Source organism: Tamandua tetradactyla, chromosome 7, assembly GCF_023851605.1.
Source record: "Tamandua tetradactyla isolate mTamTet1 chromosome 7, mTamTet1.pri, whole genome shotgun sequence".
Taxonomy (NCBI): Eukaryota; Metazoa; Chordata; class Mammalia; order Pilosa; family Myrmecophagidae; genus Tamandua; species Tamandua tetradactyla.
In genome coordinates this window covers 119,570,859-119,595,188 of record NC_135333.1, presented here as the reverse complement: position 1 = coordinate 119,595,188, position 24,330 = coordinate 119,570,859, and the positions used below count along the sequence as shown (strand labels likewise).

General features: G+C 35.4%; 1 protein-coding gene and 1 pseudogene across 1 annotated transcript; both read right to left on the bottom strand.

The window, feature by feature from the left end:
• Window positions 1-920: 920 nt before the first annotated feature.
• On the bottom strand, window positions 921-11,460 carry LOC143690625 (52 kDa repressor of the inhibitor of the protein kinase-like; annotated as a pseudogene).
• A 5,830-nt stretch (window positions 11,461-17,290) lies between these two features.
• On the bottom strand, window positions 17,291-18,226 carry LOC143690059 (olfactory receptor 6C68-like). Its single transcript, XM_077168058.1, has one exon. It carries the CDS (start codon window positions 18,224-18,226, stop codon window positions 17,291-17,293), a length of 936 nt encoding a protein of 311 aa, XP_077024173.1.
• Window positions 18,227-24,330: the final 6,104 nt, after the last annotated feature.

Here is a 24,330-nt window from a genome sequence, read left to right as displayed (position 1 = left end):
AACCCCCTTTTTAAAAGCTAATGCATTTCTGGCATATTGCATTCTGGTTGCTTTAACAAACTAAAACAGTCACCAAACTTACCTTAACACTCACAGAATTGTCTTCTTACCTTTTTATTTGTAATTCCTGAGCCCTTTTCTTGCTAGTCTCTATTATGTTTATTTTTCTCATTCTTCTCTGTTAGTTTCTTTTAACTCAATAAATACAATCTTATGGATACTTTCTTGAACTATCAATTGCTTAATCTCCAAAAATTATTGTTCCTGAGAATTTCAGGCATATAGTCAAATACATCTCCAACATTGTAATTACACACCTACATCCATTTCTCTCATGAGTTTTTATAATCTAACTGGCATGTTTGTCCAGTTATCAAAATAATCACTTTAAACAGATTGCCTACCTAAAATATTCTTCTGTATTATACTGTCTGTTTTCTTAATTACCTATGTTCCTCAAATATAAGATCCACCGGAATGTGTATACTCAGTGCCTAGGCATTACGTTTAATATTAATTGTTCTTGGTATCTGATGAACCACTGATATATGGGGTGGATACCTGTCATAGGAAGCAATCTCCTTTCTTTAGCACTATGCTAAGAAAGCACATTTTTAAAAATTAAGACTGTGATTTTTTTCTGGACTAATGCCCATATGTAATACAATTTCAGACATATATACAATGCCAAAGAAAATTTACTGGAAAAAAAAGTCCAGTAAAATTTCCCATATTTCTTATTTGAGATGTATAAAAAAATAAGTGGGATATTGAATTTATTCATGTAATGTACTATAACTTTGAGTCTAACATTGTAACTTTTGGTTTACTGAATAAATTTTTTATGGTGATGCATGTCTTATCATGAGAAGCATTATTCTGATTATATACATTATTTCTACTTCTGACAAAAATGGCATTTAGTGTCTCATATTTGCCAGTCTTCTAAGAGGAATAATTGCATCTTCACTGATGTTGCTTTTGCCTCCCTGTTGCATCTGCCAGTAATTTATTAAAACAGAAATCAAAACAAAAATCAGTAATTTGCAGTAATGAATTTGTATCAAGTCTTTTTTGATATTTTCTCAAAGAACACATAATAAGTACAAAATAAGCTATGCAAATATTTCAAAAACTGAATAAAATTTCATTTTCCAAAATGAAATGTTCCTACAATTTTTCTGAAGCCTCCAATTACATTATTATGTGAAAATTTAAGTATTGTCCTAGTCTGCCAGGGCTGCTGTGACAAGTACCACCCAATGGGTGGACTTAAACACAGGCAATTTATTGTCTCACAATTTGGACACTAGAATCCAAAATCAAGTTTTATCAAGCCACATTTTCTTCTGGAATTGGTCATCTGATGTTGGAATGCAACAATCCTTGGGTTTCTTTGCTTGTATCTCTGCCTATGTCACCTGATGATTAATTCATTCTTTAGCTTCTTTTGACTCTTGGCTTTTTCTGATTTACTCTGTCAGAAGTTCCTCACTTTATAAGGACTCCAGTTATATGGAATGGGGTCCACCTTAATTCAATTTGGGCTCATCTAATTATGACCTTCAAAGATCCTATTCACAAATGAGTACACAGCGTAACTAATAATAATAATAATAGTAGTAGTAATAATAATAATAATAATAATAATAATAATAATAATACCTTACAAACGGGTTCACCTCAACAGGAATTTGCTTAAAGATTTGAACACATCTTCATAGGGTGTGTGGTTGAATCTACAACAACAAATTACTTTAAAATATGCCCTCCTTGCTGAGGGGGAGGGAGAGTCATTTCTGATCATGTGTTCAATTTTCAGAGTTAAATCTCAGGAATTCAGTAATTATGCTATAGAAAAGGCATGGACTTCCTCATGGTTTGCCCAAGAGCTAGGATGGTCCTTTTTGTTAGGTCCACACATGGCATTTACATCAGACCCTTTAGAGATACATAAAGAACCATTTGGCAGCCCACTTCCTTCCCTGAATTTGCTTTTTCTTAATATGGAGACACCTGTGATTCTCTAATATAATCATGCATCCCTGCTGACTTTGAGTAATATTCAATTCTAAAAAGTTAGGATTTCTTCCAGACATTAACAGTGTACTTCTATGTGAACCCTGATATTATGAAGCAGATGTTGGATAGTAAATTGAGTTATTATTGACCGGCAAATGTTTATACAGCAATTAAATTTTTTTTTAATTTTGATGTCTAATTATTGATATGACATTAGCCAAAGTGTTCATTGTATTATTTTTTGGCAGCATCGTATTGTTTCTTTCATTTTTAAACAAAATTCACCTTCTATTTAGAGTGAAATAAACTGTACAAAATTGATTTTCTTCACCAAAATAATAGCAATTATTTTCTGTATTATTCCTAGATAAACCACAAAACACTTTTTTATAGGCATTCCAGGTTACCTTAATCAACATGGAGCATTAGATAGAATACTGGAAATAGACAGAAGGAAACAGACAAATCAGCTGTCAGTACACATACCTCTGATTCTTCTTGAACATGAAAGAAGTCTTCTACACATACCTGCTAAAAAGTTTATGTAGGCTTAGGCTCAACAAAGGAATGTAAACAGCAACAACCAAATATGGAAATAGGCATTTGAACTTTAATTAACTTGTTCCTTTTGGTCCATTTTATAAAGACAAAATCTACACTGAAATCCTTGCTTGGTGGTCTCAGTTTCTCTCATTCCCTAATGTATTGCTTTGCTAATGCTGAAATGCAATATACCAGAATTGGGTTGGCTTTTTTTTTTATTAAAAAATTTTTTTTTTGCATAGGAAGGCTCCAGGAATTGATGGGTTGGCTTTTATAAAGGAATTTATTAAGTTACAAGTTTACAGTTCTAAGGCCATGAACATGTCCAAACTAAGGAATCCAGAGACAGATACCTTGCATTAAGAAAGGGCTGATGATGTTTGGGGTTTCTCTGTCAGCTGGGAAGGCATATGGCAACATCTACTAGCTTTCTCATCTGATTTCTCATTTCCAACAGCTTCCTGGGGCATTTTCTTTCTGCATGTCCAAATGTCTCTTTCTGTATTGGCTCTGAAGCTTTTTCTAAAATTATTTCCTGCTAAAGGACTCCAATAAGTAACCCCACCTTTAATGGATGGAGACACAACTCCATGGAAAACACCTACTCACATGATTCCACTCACAATTGAGTGGGTATAACTGCCTAAGTGTTTCTTCCTGAATGCAGCTGTCACACATCTCTAGCATCTGCTTCTTTCATGTTTTGTTAACAGAACAAAGTGTTAACTGCTGTGGTCTCAAAGCAGATTTTCAGAGCCTCTTCACCAGAACTTATTCAGTAATCTAGTGGTGCTTCAAAATTATCTGGAGTAAAGAGGTCTTTGGTGAGTGCATCAGTATGACATCCATCCAGAGGTATATTTAGTTGTTCCATAAAAAAAATTCAAATAAAGATTTTTGTTGCTTCCTATTGAAACAGAACTTGAAGGATACTAAGGAATGATGAGAAAGAGAGAAATAAAAGAAGAAAGAAAGAAAAAAAGAAAGACAGACACAGATGTATTCAGGGGGTCTGAAGCTTAACTTTGCATCAGACATCAGACAACTTTATTCTTATCCAGATCCTGCTTAAATACTGTAGGGTGACAAAAGGCATGCATCCATTTCTTGAAAGAGCAGAGAGCTTATTTTTCAGTGCTCTCTTCCTTAATACTTAACATAACCATTTGGGGTAAACATTCTCTTCCTCCCAGACTACTCTACATAATAATCTCCACAGTTTACTGCTGCCATCCTGAGGCCAGCTGCTCCCAACAAAACCCGCAGGTCTTGTTTTAACCCTTGGCTCCTACATTTCCCCCTTTTTATAAGCCAAGGTGACTGTGCTTGTCTTAGGTTGCCCTTAGGCTCTGAAGGAAGGGTCTTACCCATCATTGGCTACCAGTCAAGCTCTCTGACTTTGATTCGGGAGGGAACCAAGAGTTTTGCAAGAATAACATTGCTAGCACAGCTTTGCTTAGTGACTGTGCCTGTCTTAGGTTGCCCTTAAGCTCTGAAGGAAGGAGCTTACCCATCATTGGCTACCTGTCAAGCTTTCTGACTTTGATTATTTGTTGTTAAACACAGCTGATGAGGAAGAGAAAAAGTATAAACAGCCCCAAACCTAACAATGCAGTTCCAGTGACCACAGCCACTGTGATAATTCCAATGATTCCAATGACAGCTATAATAATGAGTCCAATTAGTCTTAGTCCCTTTCAGATATTCTTTTGCCAAATGGATCAGGACTTGTGTTTCTGTAGAGGATTGCCAGGATCTTGACATCTGCACCAGCAGCCAGATACCTCTTCCTCTCCTTGCCACTACAATCATCTCATCTTTCTGCAACATAAATGCTTGGAGACAAGTGAATAGAGAATAATTGTCACAATTAAAAGTTTGATTTCCTGTATGTATGTAGTGTTTATGGCTCCTATTTAAAGAGAAGTTATAATTACTAGAATTCACTACAAAAATTGGTCCCAGTCCTAGGAAAATTTCCCATAAATTTATCTGAATAATGCATTTATCATCCAAAATTGGGGCACAAATCATCCTCTATATAATAACTCTGGTTTAGCTTGCCTGTCCATATAGTCTCAGTTATCTTCAACCCACAGGAGAATCTTACAATTCCATAGGAATCATTAATTATGATAACTGCTCGATCCATATGACATGATGGCCATCCATTCCAACTTTCTTTCCCATCTAACAGGCAAGTATCCTTTGTTTCCATAGAGTTATGCATACAGGTCTTTCTAAAAATGGAAGAATTAAATTTGACACCAGTTTTCTTCTTACCGGAGCTGGGAATCTTATACTTGTATTCAGATTATTTTGGTAAAGTTGGATTGGCCCATGTTAGGGCTCACAGATAAACCCAATAAGTATAAATATGTTCCGATCCTTTAGCAATTAAAATTATATGTCCTATAATGTACATTACCCATTTAGTTATTTTCATCCAGGTCAACATGTCTGGGTTTTATTCTCTTTGAGGGAATCCAAACTGAGGTTCTGTCATCTGCAATGACAAGAGCAAATCCCCTACCCCACATCTTTACCATTCCTGGTTTCCATAAATCATCTTTAACATCTTTCCAATAGATTGGTTACAGTTGAAGTTCTGTTTGGGTTGTATCATTTTTCTTTTCCAAATTACTAAAATGTTGTTCTGCAGGAGTCTGTGATGAATTATCATAAATGTTTAAAAAATTTAGAGTAAATAATGCCTTTGCTAATTGATTTTAGGTGTACTTATTTTCATAACATCTTCCTAATCATCATCTCCCTCTTTTTGTTTTAAGAGCATAGACTTTAGCATCTGGTTTGTTTGTTCAATAATTCCTTGCCCTGAGGGATTATGTGGAATTCCTGTGATATGGGTAATATTAAAAGTAGTACAAAATTTATGAAATTGTTTTCCTGTATAAGCAGGACCATTGTCCATTTTAATAGATTGAGGGCATCCCATAACAGCAAAAGCATTAAGTAAATGTGATCAAACATGGCAGAAATACTCTCCAGATTGTATGGTAGCCCAGATGAAATGAGAACAAGTGTCTATGATAACATGTACATACTGCATTTTACCAAAATGTGAAATACAAGTAACATCCATTTGCCTTAATTCATTTGCTTTTTGACCTTGAGGATTAACCCTTGATGAAAATGGGAGTGCATTTAAAGGTCCACAGGTTGGACAAGTCCTGCTGTTTAGATAAAGATGGGAATTTCTTTCGCAGCCCTTTGCTATTGATATGAGTCAATTTGTGAAATGTTGTGGAATCTTGCATTACCCCCACAAGAGTATCTGCTTGCTGATTTTGTAATGACAAAGGACCCGCAAGATTGGTATGAGCTCTTATATGCATGATAAAAAGAGGATTAATTTGACTTCTGACTAATGTTTGTAAATGTAAAAACATTTGGGACAATTCATCTCTTTCAAACAAAGAAGCTGTCTCAATGTGAGTAACTGTTTGGCAAACATATTCAGAATCAGAAACAATATTAAGAGATTGTGGAAAACTTTGCAAAACTTTGACAGCTGCTAATTCAGTATGCTGGGCTGAGGTATAGGTGTTTTCCAACTTTTGTTTTCCCCTGGGGTGACATATGCAGCCTGTCCATTACTACTACCATCAGTAAAGACAGTAATGTCTCCCTCCAACGGGGAAGCCCAAACTATTTTAGGCAAGATTCATAGTGTTCTTTTTAAAAATTGCAAAAGTTTTGACATAGCAAATGATTATCAATTTGTCCTTTGAAGTCACTTAATGCTATTTGCCAAGAGGTATTGAAAGTATATAGACTTTGAACCTCTTTCTTTGTGAGATCACACACTATGCGATTAGGGTCATGACCAATTAATTGATAATATCTTTGGCGACCTTTGGCTATTAAAGAAATGATTTTTTGCAGATATGTATGTAAGCGTTTTTGTTTATTGTTTGGTAAAAAAATCCATTCTAAAACACCATCTTGCCAAAATAGGCCTGTGGGAGATTGCAAGGTAAAGAAAATAATAAAATCAGCAGGCTTTTCTAGCTCTATTTGAACAAGCTGTCCTTCTTGAATGCGTTGTTTAATTAATTGTAACTCTCGTTCAGCTGCATCTGTTAACTGCCTTTTGCTTAATAAATCAGAATCTCCTTGTAAAATATCAAACAAGTTCTGTAACATATAATTAGGAATCCCTGAAGCAGGTCTAATCCAATTAATATCTCCTAACAGTTTTTGAAAATCATTTAAAGTTTGTAAATTATCCCATCTATTGTATTTTTTGAGGAATTATTTTATTTGCAGCTATTTGCATTACTAAGTATAGGTAAGGCTCAGTCTTTTGAATCTTTTCTGGAGCTATTTGCAGCTCATAGTGAGGTAAAATTTTTATAATAGCACCAAAAACCTTTTCCAAAGAGTCATCATTGTCACATGCAATTAAAATATCATCCATATAGTGAATAACAAGGGCCTCTGGAAATTTATTTCTTATTTCTTGTAAGGGTTGATGCACACATAGTTGACATATGGTGGGGCTGTTCATCATCCCTTGGGGTAAGACACACCACTGATATCTTTGCATTGGAGCCTGATTATTCAGTGCTGGAACAGAAAATGCAAACTTTTTTTATCCGCTGGATGCAAAGGAATATTTAAAAAGAAATCTTTTAAATCAATAATAACCATTTTCCAAAATTGAGGAATCATAGAGGGTTGAGGAACCCCTGGTTGAAGTGCACCCATAGGGCTCATGGCTTTATTTACTGCTCTTAAATTGGTCAGCATTCTCCATTTCCCAGATTTCTTTTTAAAAACAAAAACTGGAGAATTCCATGGGTTTTGGGAAGGTTCAATATGTTGTAATTACAATTGCTCTTGGACAAGATTATGAAGGTCATTCAATTTTTCTTGAGGAAGGGGCCATTGATCCACCCATATTGGCGTAGTAATAAGCCATGTTATTGGGGTAATTATGCCCTTTGTTTCAATGGCCCCCATTATAAATTTGTTTGCTACTTAGAATATCCTAAACCTCGATAATCCCTTGTTTGCCTAGTGTTTTGAAATTGCAGAGTTGCAACTGTACAACAGTATAGTTGTTCTGCCTTATCTGATAAGTGAGGGATATGTAAATATGCTCCCCACTGTGAAAGCAGGTCTCTGCCCCAGAGATTCAAACCGACATCTGCCAAGAAAGGTTGCAATGCTGATTTTTGTCCTTCCACGCCAATTACTTCAAATGTTTCAGTACTTTGATAAATATCAGTCATGGTACCTATGCCAGTAAAAACAGTAGGTACCCTTTTTAATGTCCAATTCTGGGGCCAATATCTTTTAGCTATGATAGTTAATCAAACACAGAAAAATTTTATCTTTAATAGTAATAGTAATTTCTGGGCAGTTGTCCCCAATAAATTTTTGCTAATAAATTTCATTTCCAGTTGAACCAAAACCACCTTGATGGTTGAAGGGCAGAGAAGGAGGAACATGATAAGGTAAGAGTAGTAATTGAGCAATGTGTTGCCCAGTTTTAATTTGAAAAGGCTGTAAAGATTGAGCCATAATTTTCAATTCCTCTTTATAGTCACTGTCAATTAAACTAATTTGTATTAATAGACCCTGCTTAGTTAAACTACTTCTTCCAATTATTAAGCCGACAATATGGTTGGGCAGAGGGCCAGAAACTCCAGTGCTAATTAATTGAATACCCATTTCAGGTTGAAGCAAAATATCTTCAGCTGCAGGTAAATCTATTGCAGCACTACTGCGAGTTGCAGCTTTTAACTCTAAGATTGGAATGCATGTTTTTTGCCATTGCTGACAGGATACTGTGTCTGTGGAGCTCAGCTCATGTTGTTTGTCCTGGGGCCCTGAGCTAAGCCCGCAAGGCAGTTTCCCGACCTTTTCAACAGAGCGCCATTTTTATGTGTCCTAGAACGGCATTCATTAGCCCAATGAAAGCCCCTCTGGCAAATAGGACATAATCGGGATGGCTGTTTTTTAGTTGGGGTGGAATTATTATCATGAAAAGATTTACATTTTATCTGAAAGTACCCAAATTTTCCACATTTAAAACACTTTCCTTTCTTTTGATTCAAGTTAGACTTCATGGTAGCTACCAATACTGCCATTTGATGAGAAGTAGGCCCAATGTCCTGACAGATTTTATATAGTCTTGTATGGAACCACCAGCAGTTTTAATGGGTCAAATAGCCTCTTTACACTCACTGTTAGCGTTATCAAAGGCTAATGTCATTAAAATTAAATCATGGGCTTCAGATGCTTGCACGTTTTTTTGAATCACATTTGTTAGATGTGCCACAAATTCGACATATGGCTCATTATGTCTTTGAATTACTTTAGCAAAAGTTAAAGCAGGCTGTCCTGGTATGGAAATTCTCTGCCAAGCTGCAAGGCAGGCCATTCTGACTTGGTTGATAGCATTATCATCATATTGTAACTGTCTTTCAATACCTGCCCATTGGCCAGTGCCCATGATTTGTTCTGCTGCTATTAACACTGGAGGTTACTCATTAGCATTCCTCCTAACCAATTGATTAGTTTCATCAGTCCACCATGTTTTAAATTATAAAATTCAGCTGTACTTAAAACAGTTCTGGCTAACATCTCCCAATCCTAAGGAATTAATCTTTCAACATGAGCCATGCCCTGGACTAGACCTGTAGTATATGGAGAATTCACTCCATACTGGGCACAAGCTTGTTTCAACTCTTTTAACAGTTTAAAAGGAATGGGTTCATGATGAATTATACAGTGCCCTGAGGATTATTTTGATCAGGAGGCAAATGATTAACTGTCACAGGAAAAGCTGATAAAAGTTGTACTGCCTCCAGGTCTCCTTGCTGAGATCCCTGTAGAAACATTTCATTATGGATGTTTTGGGTGTAGGCTTTGGTGCTTTTACATGATTCATATATTTAGCTGAATCACCAGTATCTGTAAAAAATGGCTTCTGAGGAGACTGTGGACTGGGAATAGGGGCAGAAAGTGGATTGCAATTTTGTGTAGGGAATATGGAATTTTGCTGATATAAAGTAGGCTTTGTTTGATAAGAGTCTGGGAAGTCTGGAGGGCAAGTGAAGCTTGCCTTCTTTGAAAAAGGGGTAGTATGGGCTCCAGTGAAAGAACACTGTGGGCACATATATTTAACATCTGCCTCATCTGTACTTACACCCTCCTTATCTCTAAGTTTCACTCCCTTTTCATCTATATCTGCTGTCACAGTCATGCTTTTTTGGGAAAAATTCTCAATTTCCCCATCTTCACTTTCTGAATGTAAGGGATCTAAGTCCACCACTATTTGATGACACAACGTCCATGCTGATAATGGGACAGTCTCCCCCTTTCTATAGGCCCTCTGAAGAGCCTTCATAACTAAATGCCATTGTTTTAAATTTAAAATATTATGATTCTCAGGATGAAACCATTGACAATGTTTTTGAATGAAATCAAATAAGCTTACTAATTCAGATGTTTTAACAGACACCCCATTATCTTCTAACAGTGTTTTCAATACACACACATACTCCTCCAGCCACCCATTGTGATTACCCACTACACTGATGATCCAAAGAAAATGCTTGCTTACCAATATGGCTTGAGTCCTCTTCTATCAGCTGGAAACACGCATCTCTAATGAGACTTTTCCTTGGTTCCTTAATATTGTTTTGGAGTCCTCTTCTTCGAGCCCCATGTTGGGCACCAAATGTTGCTTCCTATTGAAATGGAGCTCAAAGGATATTAAGGAATGATGAGAAAGAGAGAAAGAAAGGAAGAAAGAAAGAAAAAAAGAAAGACAGACACAGATGTGCTCAGGGGGTCTGAAGCTTAACTTTACATCAGAGATCAGACAACTTTATTCTTATTCAGACCCTGCTTAAATACTGCAGGGTGACAAAAGGCATGCATGCATTTCTTGAAAGAGCAGAGAGCTTATTTTTCAGTGCTCTCTTCCTTCATACTTAACATAACCATTTGGGGTAAACATTCTCTTCCTCCCAGACTGCTCTACATAACAATCTCCACAGTTTACTGCCACCATCCTGAGGCCAGCTGCTCCCAACAAAACCTGAAGGTCTTGTTTTAACCCTTGGCTCTTACAGATTTTAGGTGTTCTCTGTCTTCCTTCTCTTCAAAGATTGTGATGGTTAGGTTCTGGTGTCATCTGGTATTAGCTTGACCAGGTGCTCAGTTGTCTGATCACGCAAGCACTGGCCTAACCATTATGGTGAGGATGTTTTGTGTTTGGTTGATCAACCAGAAGGATAGTCCTATGAGCCTTTCTTGTGGAGTGCATTGAGAACCTTCAGTGGAGTTGCTAACTTTACAAGCCACCTTACAGGTTTTGGACTCTTGCATTTCCATAGTTATGTGAGACACATAAAAATCTCATATTTATAGATATCTCCTGCTAGTTCTGCTTCTTTAGAGAACTCTGACCAATACAAGTTAAAGCTAAAATATCTTCATCCTGTTCTTTACCCCCTTTTTCTGCATTTGGCTTCTGAGCATTGCTATTGTTTGTTTCTTTATATGTTTGTTCCTGTTCAGAAGTTTCATCATTTTTTTCCCTGTTTCAGTGCCTTGATTTCATCTGTACTCAACTCTTTTATTTGTTTTCTGTATATATTATGTGGATTTTTCAAATGCTTGTAAGAGCACATCTTGTTGATAAATATTATCTTGAAGAACTGTCCTAAAAGGACTAGTTCTACAGGCCATAGAGATCTCAAACCGTTTGGCACATAACTGAAAATGTTTATTTAGTGGATTGGGTGTTTTATCTCCTATGTCTGCTCTCTTATAATTCTTCACCAACTTCTGGCATCTGGCGAGGTCCTGCGGGAACCTGAAGAAGGCCAGGTTGAACTCCATGCTCTTTGGCATGCTAACTGGGAGCAGCAGAGAAGTCAAGCATCATCTCAGGCCTAACAGTAAGCCCAGGTCTTCCCTCACAGCCTCTTCAGGGCATCCCACCAGGCCATCATAGCTGGGGAGAGGAACCCAGCCACCAACTTGGCAGGGACAGTACACTTTCATATTGCTTCTTAATGCCCTCAAATTATACTGTCTTCTACAGATGATCTCCTACTTATTATTGCATAAAAATTATCTTATCAACAAATACAGACTATGTAGGAGCAATGATCATAAAAATCTGACATTCCATTGATAGCCATATTATCACTCACAGAAAAACACCAATTATGAGAAGCAAATATCACTGTACAATCCTTAGAGTTATAAATTTGCAAATGAATGTCAAGTTGAAAACTTCCATGAAAATTTTCAGCCCTTTCTGTTTGAATCCTTGCCAACAGTTACTGCAGCTTTGGGTGAGTTGTTTTTTCTATCTTCAATCAATTGTATAAGTTGATTTAAAAGGAACTCCTTTGAAATATTTGGTTTTCTGAACTCTGTTTGCTCAGACAGATGGTTTTGCAAAATCAAACTTGGTATTTCTTTTATTTGTCAAATCCACAATCAAGTGAATAAGCAAAATGTCCTTGATGACCCAGGTTAAAAAATTACTAATGGATTATTTGTGTAATGCACTTTGAGTAAAGAAATCATACCTAACATAGGGATAGAGGGGTCATAGCTTCCGTGACAAGCAAAAGCATTCAAAGCAGTCAATAAAGACAGGTAGGAAACAATAATAATTTAATTTTTTAAATTCCTAGACCATTTCCTTTTAATTAATTTCTAACATGTAAGAATTAATTAAAAGATCATATTTCTCCCTTACAACTTTTTGATTAAATGAGCAAATTATTTACTGCTGTGTACATGTGCGCAGATGTCCAAATGCAGAAGTACCGAATGCAAAAGAGTAAGGAAAATAACTTTTAAAAAGATGTAACAAATGCTATTATTTGCAAGCATGTATTTCCATGCTTTCTTTCTGTAAATATCCCCATTTATGTTACATGCAATATTTACAAATTCATGAACATTAAAACAAATACATATTTGTGTGTGCCAGTTTGAAACTGCAATATATCCCAGAAAAGCCATGTTCTTTAATCCTGATTCAATATTGTTGGGTGGGATCTTTTTGATTAAGTTGTTCCCATGGAGATGTGACCCACCCAATTGTGAGTGGGACTTTTCCATTCGGTGGTTTTCATGGAGATGTGTCTATATCCACTCAAAGTGAGTCACTTATTGACTCCTTGAAGAGGGAGACATTTTGAGAAAATCTTCAGAGTAAAAAGACAGAGACCTTTGGAGATGCAGAAATAAAACTCCCCAAGGGGAAGCTGTTTGAAATGAGAAGCCATAAGACCAGCAGACACCAGCCACATGCTTTACGAGATCTGCCTTTCTTGAGTCAAGGTACCTTTCCCTGGATGCCTTAGTTTGGACATTTTTATGGCCTTAGAACTGTAAACTTGTAACTTAATAAATTCCCTTTATAAAAGCCAATTCAAAAATGAAAGCAAAAACAACAACAACAAAAAATCCAATGCATTTCTGGCATATAGCATTCTGGCAGCACTGACAAACAAAAATATTGTGTATTGAGATATATAGTCTACCAAATACTATTTTAGATATGTGTGAATCTATTTTTTCCTCAGTAATTATTGATATATCTCCTTTTAACTCCACTTAACTTTGGTTCATTTTATTAATATAACATCAGTGCTTACACCAAAATCTTGTTGTAGGGTGGGCCACAGTGACTCAGCAAGTAGAGTTCTCACTTGCTATGCTGGAGACCTGGGTTCAATTCCTGGTGTCTGCTCATGCAAAAAAAAAATCTTGTTGTAAATTTATGCTTTTTTGCAATGTTTCACCATTTTAAAATATAATTATAGCTATAAGATAATTTACTTATCCACAATAAATAGTTTATTTCCATTTTTTTGCACTTGTAATACATTTTTTTCAAAGAGAATCCTTGCTCAACTATTTATTTTGCATGTTGTCAGACAAATTGCTAGACATAATTGCTGTCTGGAGCATTTGAAGAACTCCTATCAGCACAGACCATTAGGATTTTTGGAGCAAAGTCCTGAATCCACTGTAGACAACTACTCTTCCTTTGAGGAACAGCTTTTGGATTCCTATCAGGTCTAAGTAGAAACTGAACCCTAAACTCTAGGCCACCAAGTTACCATGAGAACTGACTTTCTCATCATGAATTGTCTGACTTGCCAAGCCATAAATTCGAGTGTGAACAGCAGCACATCATCATCAAATGGGATATATACAAGAATGAGTTCAAACAGACACTGAAGGCACAAAGAAATGACATGAAGCCTTGACCCAAATGCCAACTTGTCCCTAATCTTGCCACATTAACTTCCCTCTCCCCTATTCCACAGCTATGGCCTTTTGTGTGTTTCTCCATAATCAGTTAACTGAGGAAGAGAACATTCAGCATAATTTACAGGCTATTGTGTGCAAGGTGCAGAGCCACCTGAAATTGGACACCTGAATCTCTAAGGACCCTTTCTTGGATGTCTCTGAAGGACAATGGTGAGAGGACATCCTCCAAGATGGAAGAACTTCAAATAATACACCCATCTGTTAATGTTTCTTTAAGGACTAATGATTAGACATGTGAATGTTTAGTGATACCTGGGTAACAACTGTTTGGCTTGATGGTCAGGTTGTAGGAAGAACTGTGATTAGAAAATAGATGACAAGGAGGTCAAGGAGAGAGATATGTGGATAGGAATGATCTTTCTGAGTGGGCAGAAAAGTAGAGCTATATGTTTCATGTGAATGCTCACCAGAGTCTGATCTCAGCAGTTGAAGATCTTGAAAATCAAGTTAAGAGGAAGACCCTTTCTGTGGAGACCAACCAGCTTCTTTCCACAAACATACCTGTCATTGTTCAATGGCCTCATGGACAAATTAGTGAAGGTGGTAGGGATGGAGGTTAAGCACGGGTTCAGTGACATGTCTATCCACCCATCAAGGAAGCCCTGGTTATAGCCAGTGCTCAGTGTCCATTATGCCAGCAGCAAAGTCTAATATTCAGTCCACAGTATGGCATCATTTCCCTAGGTGAAATAGCCCACTACCTGGTGGCAGTTTGATTACATTGGCTTTGTTCCTAGTGAAATAGACATTTACTCTGGAAGTGAATTTGCTTCCCTTGCATATAAACCTTCTCCCAAAACTAACATCTGTGGATTACAAGATGTTTTATCTACCATTCCAGAATTCCATGCAGTATTACTTCTGGTCAAGGTACTCACTTAACAGGATATGGGCCCATCTTCATGGGGCTCCCTGAGTTTACCATGTTCTCCATCACTCTGTAACATCTGGCTTTTTAGAATGGTGAGAAGGCCTTTTGAATACTTGATTATGGTGCCAGCTAGATGGTAATACTGCAGTGCTGGTTCATTGTTTTCTGGGATGCTGTGTATGTTCTATATCTGTATCCAACATAGGTGCTCTTTCTCCAATAGCCAGAATTCACAGTTACAAGAATTTAATGGTGGAAAAGGGAGTGGAACCAGTCACTGTTACTCCAAACTCTCCAGTAATGAAATTTTTGTTTCCAGGCCCCTAAAATTTTGCTATGCTATTCTAGAGATTCTAAGAGAGGAATGCTTCAAAAAAGGAAGCAGAACAATATTCCCACTAAATTGGAAGTTAAGATGGCTACCAGTCATTTTGGTTTCCTTATGCCTTTGAATCAACAGGCAAAGCAGAGAGTCATTGTATTTGTCTGGGTGATTGATCCTGATGACCTAAGGCAACTTAGTCAGTGACTACACAAATGAACATATGGAAAATTATTTTTGTAATACAAGAAATACCATAGCATGCCTCTCAATGCCCTATGATTAAAATAAATGGAAAACTGCAGCAACCGTGTCAACCAGGGCTGCCAATGGCTCACAACTTTCAGGCATAAAGATTTGGGTTACTCCACCATTCAAAGAACCACAACCATCTGTGGTGTTTGATGAGGACAAAAGGAATATGGAATGGATAATGGAAAATGTAGATATCAATACAATCTATGACCAAGTGCAGAAAAGAACACTATATGTTTAATGCTATTTCTTTCCTATTTTATTGGGTACATTTGTGTGCATATATATATATTCACATTTACACACACTCACAAACACACACATCTCCAAAATCTGTTTTCTTCATTTTGTCATGTCTTATTATATAATATAAATTGTATTAAGTTGATATCCTTTTTTTGTAGAAAGAATTAGTGTGTTTTAAATTTATGTAGGTTGGATATATTGGATTGGCAGAAGTCTAACTTAGTTTTCTTTTTTTTTTTCTTATTTGGAGAGTAAACATGGTTTAAGGCAATGTGTATGGGTAACAAGTTGACAAGGAGTGAACTGTTATGCTTAACTTTATGTATCAACTTGGCTAGATTATGGTGACTGTTTTCTTTGTCAAACGATGTCCCAGTTGTTACTGTAGATGTATTTCATAAGTGGAATTAGCTTCTGCAACAAGTTGACCTCAACTAAAGTAGATTATACTTCATAACAAAGGTAGGCTTCACCCATCATTTGGAAGTCTTCATCTCAAGAATTGAAGATTCAAAGGTCAGAAGGAATTTTTCCTGAAGTTTATATCTTCTATTCTCTTCTGCATTTCCAGCCCATGGAATTCAGACTCAAGAATTCAACAGCATTCTCAGTGGAATTTTTAGCATCTTGCCTGCACTATGAATTTGGACTTTCCAGTCCCCACAATCTCTGTATGTATACACATCTATGGAAAACCTTAGCTGGACATATGTTGTTTGGGTTTTATAGTAGATTGAATTATATTCCCTCTCAGGAGATGTATTCTTAATCTTAGTCTGCATCCTTGTGGGTGTGAATTCATTTATAAGTAGGACTCTGAAGATGTACTATCAATTAACGTGTCAAGTCATTCACTTGTAGGATATTATTTAAGTATGGCTCACCCTGAATCATGAGAGCCTTAAAAAAATTCCCGGAGGCTTTCCAAACAGAAAGAAATCAGATACTCTTTTGTGTCACCCAAAATGCTGTCGCCACAATGATCCTGTCACTTAGTACCCAAGTCCCTGGGATTTGTTATACAACCTTCTGCTCCCACTCTCCAGCGTATGCTTTCCTGAGCATCCACAAGTCTTTCTTTTAGTTCATTGCTCTACTTTAGGTTTCATCTTTATTTTGACTGCTTCTTTACATCTTTGTAATTCTATCCCCTAAATAGGCAAATCAATCTGTTAAATTTTATCCTGTATTTCTATAGTAGGATTATTTTGAGGTTACCAAAATCTTCAGTTTTCAATATTGTAGTGCTATTATTCTCTCTCTAAACCTCTATATTTTTACATTATGGCTTTATTCATCCTTTCTAGACTTTTACATATATTGTTATGTATATTTGAGCAGATCTATAATGGATGTTACCACGTACATACCAAATTAGAGAAGTAATTTATACTATACTTTATAATATCTTATGAAATTTATTTCTATACAAAATAGATTTTTGAGAAAAAATTTACATGTTCTCTTAATGATAGGCAAATTATTATGAGGTTTTGGCTTGAAAAATGACTATATAGAAATGCCTTGAGCATTTGTCATGAAGTTATTTTAAAGATATGTTGAGAAAATTAATGTAACTGAACTACAAATTATTTTAAAAACAATAAAGCTATTAAACACCAACCAGAAAATGGCCAGGACCATTTATCTTTACTTTTGAAATCTTTCTTTATAGGCCATTTCTTTCACTTATCTGTGAACAATGTTATTCTTTTGATTGAGTCCATGAAGGCTTTCTTAACTTGATTGTTTCTCAAGGTATAAATAAAGGGGTTCAATACAGGTGAAATAGAAGAAATGATCAGTGAAACCACTTTATTAATGGCCACTTCTTCCTTTGCAGTAGGATTCATATAGATGAAAATGCACGTGCCATAAGTGATGGAAACCACAATCATGTGGGAGGAACAGGTTGAAAAGGCTTTCTTCCTTTGCTGGACAGAGGGGAACCTAAAAATTGTCCTGATAATGTAAGCATAGGACAGAACTACACAAGTGAGAGTCAGAATCAGGGTCAATACAGCACAGGTTATAACTGTGTGTTCCACGAACCGTGTGTCTGAGCATGCAATTTTCACTAGAGGAAAAGAATCACAGATAAAATGGTCAATGATGTTAGAGTCACAAAATTCCAATTTTAGATCCAGGCTAAGTGGTGGGATTATTACACATAAAGCAACCATCCAACAACAGATGATGAGACTCCTGCAGACTGTTTTGCTCATGATGGTCACATAATGCAGGGGTTTGCAGATGGCCACATAGCGGTCATAGGACATGGCAGCAAGGAGAAAAAATTCTGTTACTGCAAAGAAGTCAGTAAAAAATATTTGGGCCATACAAGCATTATAGGTCATGATATTGTCACCCGTTGCTATGCTGTATAAGTACCTAGGAACACATGCAGATGTGAAGGATATTTCTAAGAAAGAGAAATTTTGTAAGAAAAAGTACATGGGTGTTTTAAGATGGGAACCCACAAAGGTGAGTGTGATGATGGTCAGGTTTCCATTCACACTCAACATGTAGGTGAGAAATAGAAATATAAAAATCAGAACCTGCAACTGAGGGTCATCAGTGAGTCCCAGCAGAATGAATGTGGTTATTGTACCGTTTCTCATCAATGACTGCTGACTTCTGTCAAATCTGTATGAAATATTCAGAGACATTTTTAGATCATTATAACTATTCAAAATCTCAGCTACATTTCCCCACTACATTTTAACAATTTGTGTGTTAGTACTATTCCCCACTTAGTTTTACCTTTTGACAAAATAGATTGCTGAAGAGGTGTATTTTTCCATGTATCAATGATATCCTTTGCTCTCAAGAATTCTCCCCTACCCGAAAATTAAATCATAAACTTTCATAATGGAGTTTATGTCTTTTCTTGATACAACTACCTTTTTTAACAGTAGTAATAAATGACAATTAACTTCTGAAAGGAGAAATTGAGGTCTTCATTCTAAAACAAGATTTTTATTTTCTCATGTTTAAATCTCTCCCCTCCCCAATCCCTGCTGCTGCTCAAAAAAAATCAATGTTTATATTAATTGGTGAATGCCTTCTCTTTCCTCACTGAATTTCAGGTAAAAAAAAGTTGCACATTTTTTATTGATACCATTTTTGTCATATATTACATATATAATGCAGATATCAAGAATTATTTACTTCTGAGTTGATGCTAAATTGCTCCTTTGATATTTTTCAGGCTAGAGCATTATTTAAGTAAGAATTCTAATATACAATCATTATCTCTCTCAATGCATAAGATCTTATAACATCAATATATAAGAAAACTTTATCCTTTGTTTCCATTTTATTTGTTTTATGAGCATTTTCACTTACTTGTTTAACCTACTGTGTTCTTTTCTTACTGAGTGGAGACACAAATACACATGACTCAGTTGTGTATATTTATGTATTTCACAGTATTACCAATATAGAGAAGAAGCACTGACTATAGCACATGATTTAACTGAATTTAGAAGCCTCCTAGGAAATTTGATATCTCAATCAACAATCATATTTTTTGCAGCCCACCTTCCTTCCTTTCATATTTTCTTGATATCTCAGGAATGCATCCATCACTGTGAAACATTACTTGGACGTTTAAACTCACAGCACTGTTCAATTTTCAAAATATGGCAAAAATTGCCATAGATATTTCTCAGATAAAGTTAGGTGTGGATTTTTGTAGTGGGTTTTAGGCATAAAATTCTTCTGGACAATATTTATCCACACAAGATAAATTCTCTCTAAAACATGAATCATATAAATATATATTGAATACATGACTAAATATATATAAATTATCATTGAAATCCATTTTCTTCTTAGGAGGAAGACATGACCAAATCCTACAAAGGGAACTATAGCAAAAGAGAAAAACATCATCATACTTACTCTTCTCTTAACTAAGAACATCTTTTGGTTGTTTAAACATAGCAGTATTAAGTCTAACATTAACTTATTTTGATGAATATTTTGATGAATACATTTATATCTTCACCTTTACTGGCATGTCTGGGAATGCATAGAGTTTTCTATGACTGCCATCCTCAGCAAGGCTTACAGACTACCTGATAGAGGCTTAGCGCTATTGTAAGTCCCCCTGTAACTCTCCATTATTGAAAAGAAAATGAATCACTCTAATGGAAGGAATGTCAGCAACTCAACCCACTGGTAAAAGGGATGATATTCCAAATAATCAGGAAAGAGAGATGCTTTTACAGTAGAAAGCATGACTTTTAAAAATTGCTGAAGATGCTAGCAAGTGAAAAAACTATCCTTTGTGACCTACATTCAAGAATCGTAAGTGAATTTCCTAATGAGTTTTGGCATAAAAACAAGACATACAGGCTTCATTAGGGACCATGTCCTTGGAGACAGAGGATGTTAGAGGTCATGGAGGACAATTATATTTGTTAACTAACATGGATCATCTTTAAAATTTTCATTCCTACTAAGGCATTTTGTAGATCAATATCCTTTATTATGTGAATAAAATAATTTATTATATGGTATGGATTTTTATTATAGTTGGACATTTTTAATAAAATAAGGAGATGGAAAAGTTTATACAATTATATTTGGCTTACCCTACCAGAGTTTTCTTTGTCTGTTTGCCCACTTTTTAATAAGTGTTACTTACGAATGCATACACATTTGCTACTAATTTAATATGGATGCATTCTGACATGCTTACACCTTCTTCAGTGTATTGCCACAATCAATATAATGATCATGTACAACATACAGAGGAGTTTCTCTGCTCCCTTTTTAATCAATCCCTCTTCCCTATCTCCTGCTTTACTGGTTTACAGCCAACCATTGATCTGTTTTTTGTAACTATAGATAAGTTTTCATATTGTAGAATATTGTACAAATGGAATCATAGCATATGAACTCATTTTCATCTTGCTTTATTTGATCAACCTACTCTTTTGGTGATAAATCAGTGTTATGTATATTTATATTTCATTTAATTTCTGAGAAAAAAATCCAATATGTAGTATATCACAATTTGTTTACTTATATACCTGCTGGTAGACATTTTGTCATTTCAATTTTGTAGGCAATTATAAACAAAGATGCCATGAGCATTTATGCCAGAGTCTCTGAAATGGTGTGTGCTTCCATTTCTGCTGGATAAATTCCAGGAATGTGTTTTAGACGTATATGTTCAAATGCATAAAAATCTGTAAGGAATTTTCCAAAGTGGCTTTCTGATTCTGGACTCCCATCAATAATGTAGGAGTGTTTTATTTTTGTCTACATTCTTCGTGTAATTAGTCTTTGTAATTGTAGACATACTAGTAAGTGTGTAGTGGTTTCTCATTATGATTTTAATGTGCATATACCTAATAGCTAAGGAGTTTGAGCATCTTTTGATGTGCTTATTTGTTTTATATACTTGGTGAAGTGTCTGTTTAATCCTTTTGCTTAATTTAATTTTGTTTTTTTTTCTTTTTAGTGAGTTTTGATAGTTATTTTTTACAGCAATGGTGCCATTTTTTTTTCAGGTTTATGGTTCACAGATATTTTAACCAGTTTGTAGCTTGTCTTCTCATTCTCTAATGAACGTCTTTTTAAAGGCACATAGTTGCCATTTTGATGAATTGCATTTTATCACTTTTTTAAAAGGCAGTTTTATTGAGATATATACACATATCATACAATCCATGCAAAGTGTACAAACAATGGCTTTTAGTATCAACAGGGTTGTGTGTTCATCACTGCAGTCAATTTTAGAATATTTTCATAACTTCAAATGTAAAAACTTCTTACCCCTTAGCAATCATCTCTCAGTCCCTCTATCCTTCCCCAGCCCTATATAACCATTAATCTAATTCTGTGTCTATAGATGTCTATATATTTACATTTTATACAAATGGAATCATACTATATGCAGTTACTTTGTTTGGTTCTTTTGCTTAGCATAATGCTTTTTTTATTGTTGTTTTATGTTTTTTTTTAATTAGAGAAGTTATTGGTTTATATAAATGTTATGTACATATACAACATTCCCATATATCCTGCCATTGTGGGCAATTTGAATTTAGTACCTTCATTACAATTGATGAAAGAATATTAAAATATTACTGTTAACTCTATTCCATAGTTTGTGTTAGGTTTATCTTTTCTTATATACTACCAGTGCTGGTTGGAAAGGATGTATGCCCTCTAGAAAAGCCATGTTTTAATCAAAATCCCATTTCATAAAAGTAGAATAATCCCTGTTCAATACTGTATGTTTGAAACTGTGATCAAATCATCTCCGTGGATGATGTGATTTAGTCAAGAGTGGTTGTTAAACTGGATTAGGTGATGACATGTCTCCACCCATTTGGGTGGATCTTGATTGGTTTACTGAAGTCCTACAAAAGAGGAAACATTTTGGAGAAAGAGATTCAGAGACAGCAGATCAGAATGACATAGCAATGAGAATCAGAGTCCACCAGCCAGCAACCTTGGAGATGAAGAAGGAAAACATCTCCCAGGGAGCTTCATGAAACAGGAAACCAGGAGAAGAAGCTAGCAGATGATGACATGTCTGCCATGTGCCCTTCCAGATGACAGAGGAACTCTGACTGTGTTTGCCATGTGCCCTTCCATTTGAGAAAGAAACCATGAACTTCACTGGCCTTCTTGGACCAAGATATCTTTCCCTGGATGCCTTTGATTGGACATTTCTATAGACTTGTTTTCATTGGGACAGTTTCTCAGTGTTAGAACTGTAAACAAGCAACTTATTAAATTACCCTTTTTAAAACCATTCTGTTTTTGGTATATTGCATTCTGGCAGCTAGAAAACTAGAACACTACCCTATTATGACTACTTTGTAACAGTAATATATTTTTGTTACATTTCATGAAAGAACATTCTTATATTTATACTATTGACCTCAGTCATCATCCACAACAGGGTTCACTGCGTTATACAGTCTATGTTGTGTCCTTCAGCTTTTCTTCTAGTACTATATTCAAACCCATTCACATATAATAATTCCCTGCTGTTAATTACACTCACAATAATATGCTACCATCACTGCTATCTATTTCTCAACAGTGACAATCAACCTAATTAGAAATTCTGCACAAGTTAAGCATCAGCTCCCCATTCTCTACCCTTATTCTATCTCCTGGTAACCTATATTCTACACTCTAACTCTATGAATTTGCTTATTATAATGAGTTCATATTAGTGAGATCATACAATATTTGTCCTTTTGTTTCTGGGATATTTCTCTAAGTATAATGTCCCCATTTCATATTCTTGTCAAATTCCTTTGAAGCACAAAAGTTTTCAATTTTGAGGAGATTTCATTTATCTATTTTTTCTCTTTATATCTTCTGTTTTGGGTGTCAAGTCCAAGAAATAATTACCATAAATGCTGAAGATTCTTCCCTACACGTTCTTCAGGGAATTATATGGTCTTTGCTCTTAATATTTAGGTCTGTCATTCATTTTGAGTTAATTTTGTGTAAGATTTGAGATAGCATCCTCTTTCATTCTTTTGCTTATAGTATCCAGTTCTCTCCACTCTGTTTGTTGAAGAGACTCTTCTGTCCCAGTTGAATGGACTTGGCAGCCTTGTCAAATATTAATTGGTCATAGATGTGATGGTCTATTTATGAACTCTCAACTTAATTCCTTTGGTCAATATATCTGTCTTTATATCAGTACCGTGCTGTTTTGACTACTGCAGCTTTGTCATATGCATTTTCAAGATGTTTTTGGATATTTTGGGTCCCTTAGCCTTCCAAAATTGTTTGATAATTTGTTTTTCTGTTTCTCCAGTGTAGGTTGTAGGAATTTGATTGGGGTTGCCTTGAATCTCTAAATCAATTTAAGTGGAATTGACATTTTAATGATATGTAGTCTTCAAATCCTGGATATGAAGATTATTTCCATTTTATTAGGTCTTCTTTGATTTCTCTTAGCAATGTTTTGTAGTTTTCTGTATACAAATCCTTTTTACATCATTGGTTAAATTTATTCCTGCAGATTTGATTATTTTATCTGATATTGTAAATGAAATTCATTTCTTGATTTCCTCTTCAGGTCACTCATCAGTAGCATATAGTAACTCTACCAATTTTTGCTTGTTGATCTTTTATCCCACCACTTTTTTGAACTCATTTGTTAGCTCTAGTAGTATTGTGGCATCGTTTTCAGGATTTTCTCTCTATATATAGCATCATGTCATCTTCAGATAGGGAAAGTTTTACTTCTTTTTTTCCAGTTTGGATTCCTTTTGTTTCTTTTTCTTGCTTAATTGCTCAAGGCTAGAACATCTAGCACAATGTTGAGTAATACCAGTGAGACTGGACATCCTTGTTTTGTTTCAGATCTAAGAGGGAAAGTTTTCAGACATTTATTATTGATTATGATGCTAGTGTGTGTTTTTCATATATGCCCTTTATCATGTTGAGGGAGTTTCCCACTATTTCTATCTTTCAAGGTGGTTTTGTCAAGAACATATGCTTAATTTTGTCAAATGCCTTTTCTGCATCAATCGAGATGGTCATGTAGCTTTTCCTTTTTTATCTGTCAATGAGATTTATTACATTAATTTATTTTCTTGTATTGAATCACACTTACATACCAGGAATAAAACCCACTTTGTCATGGTGTATAATTCACTTATTTTTTTGTTGGCTTTTACTTGCAAGCATTTTGTTAAATATGTTTGCATCTGCATCATTAGAGAGATCAGTC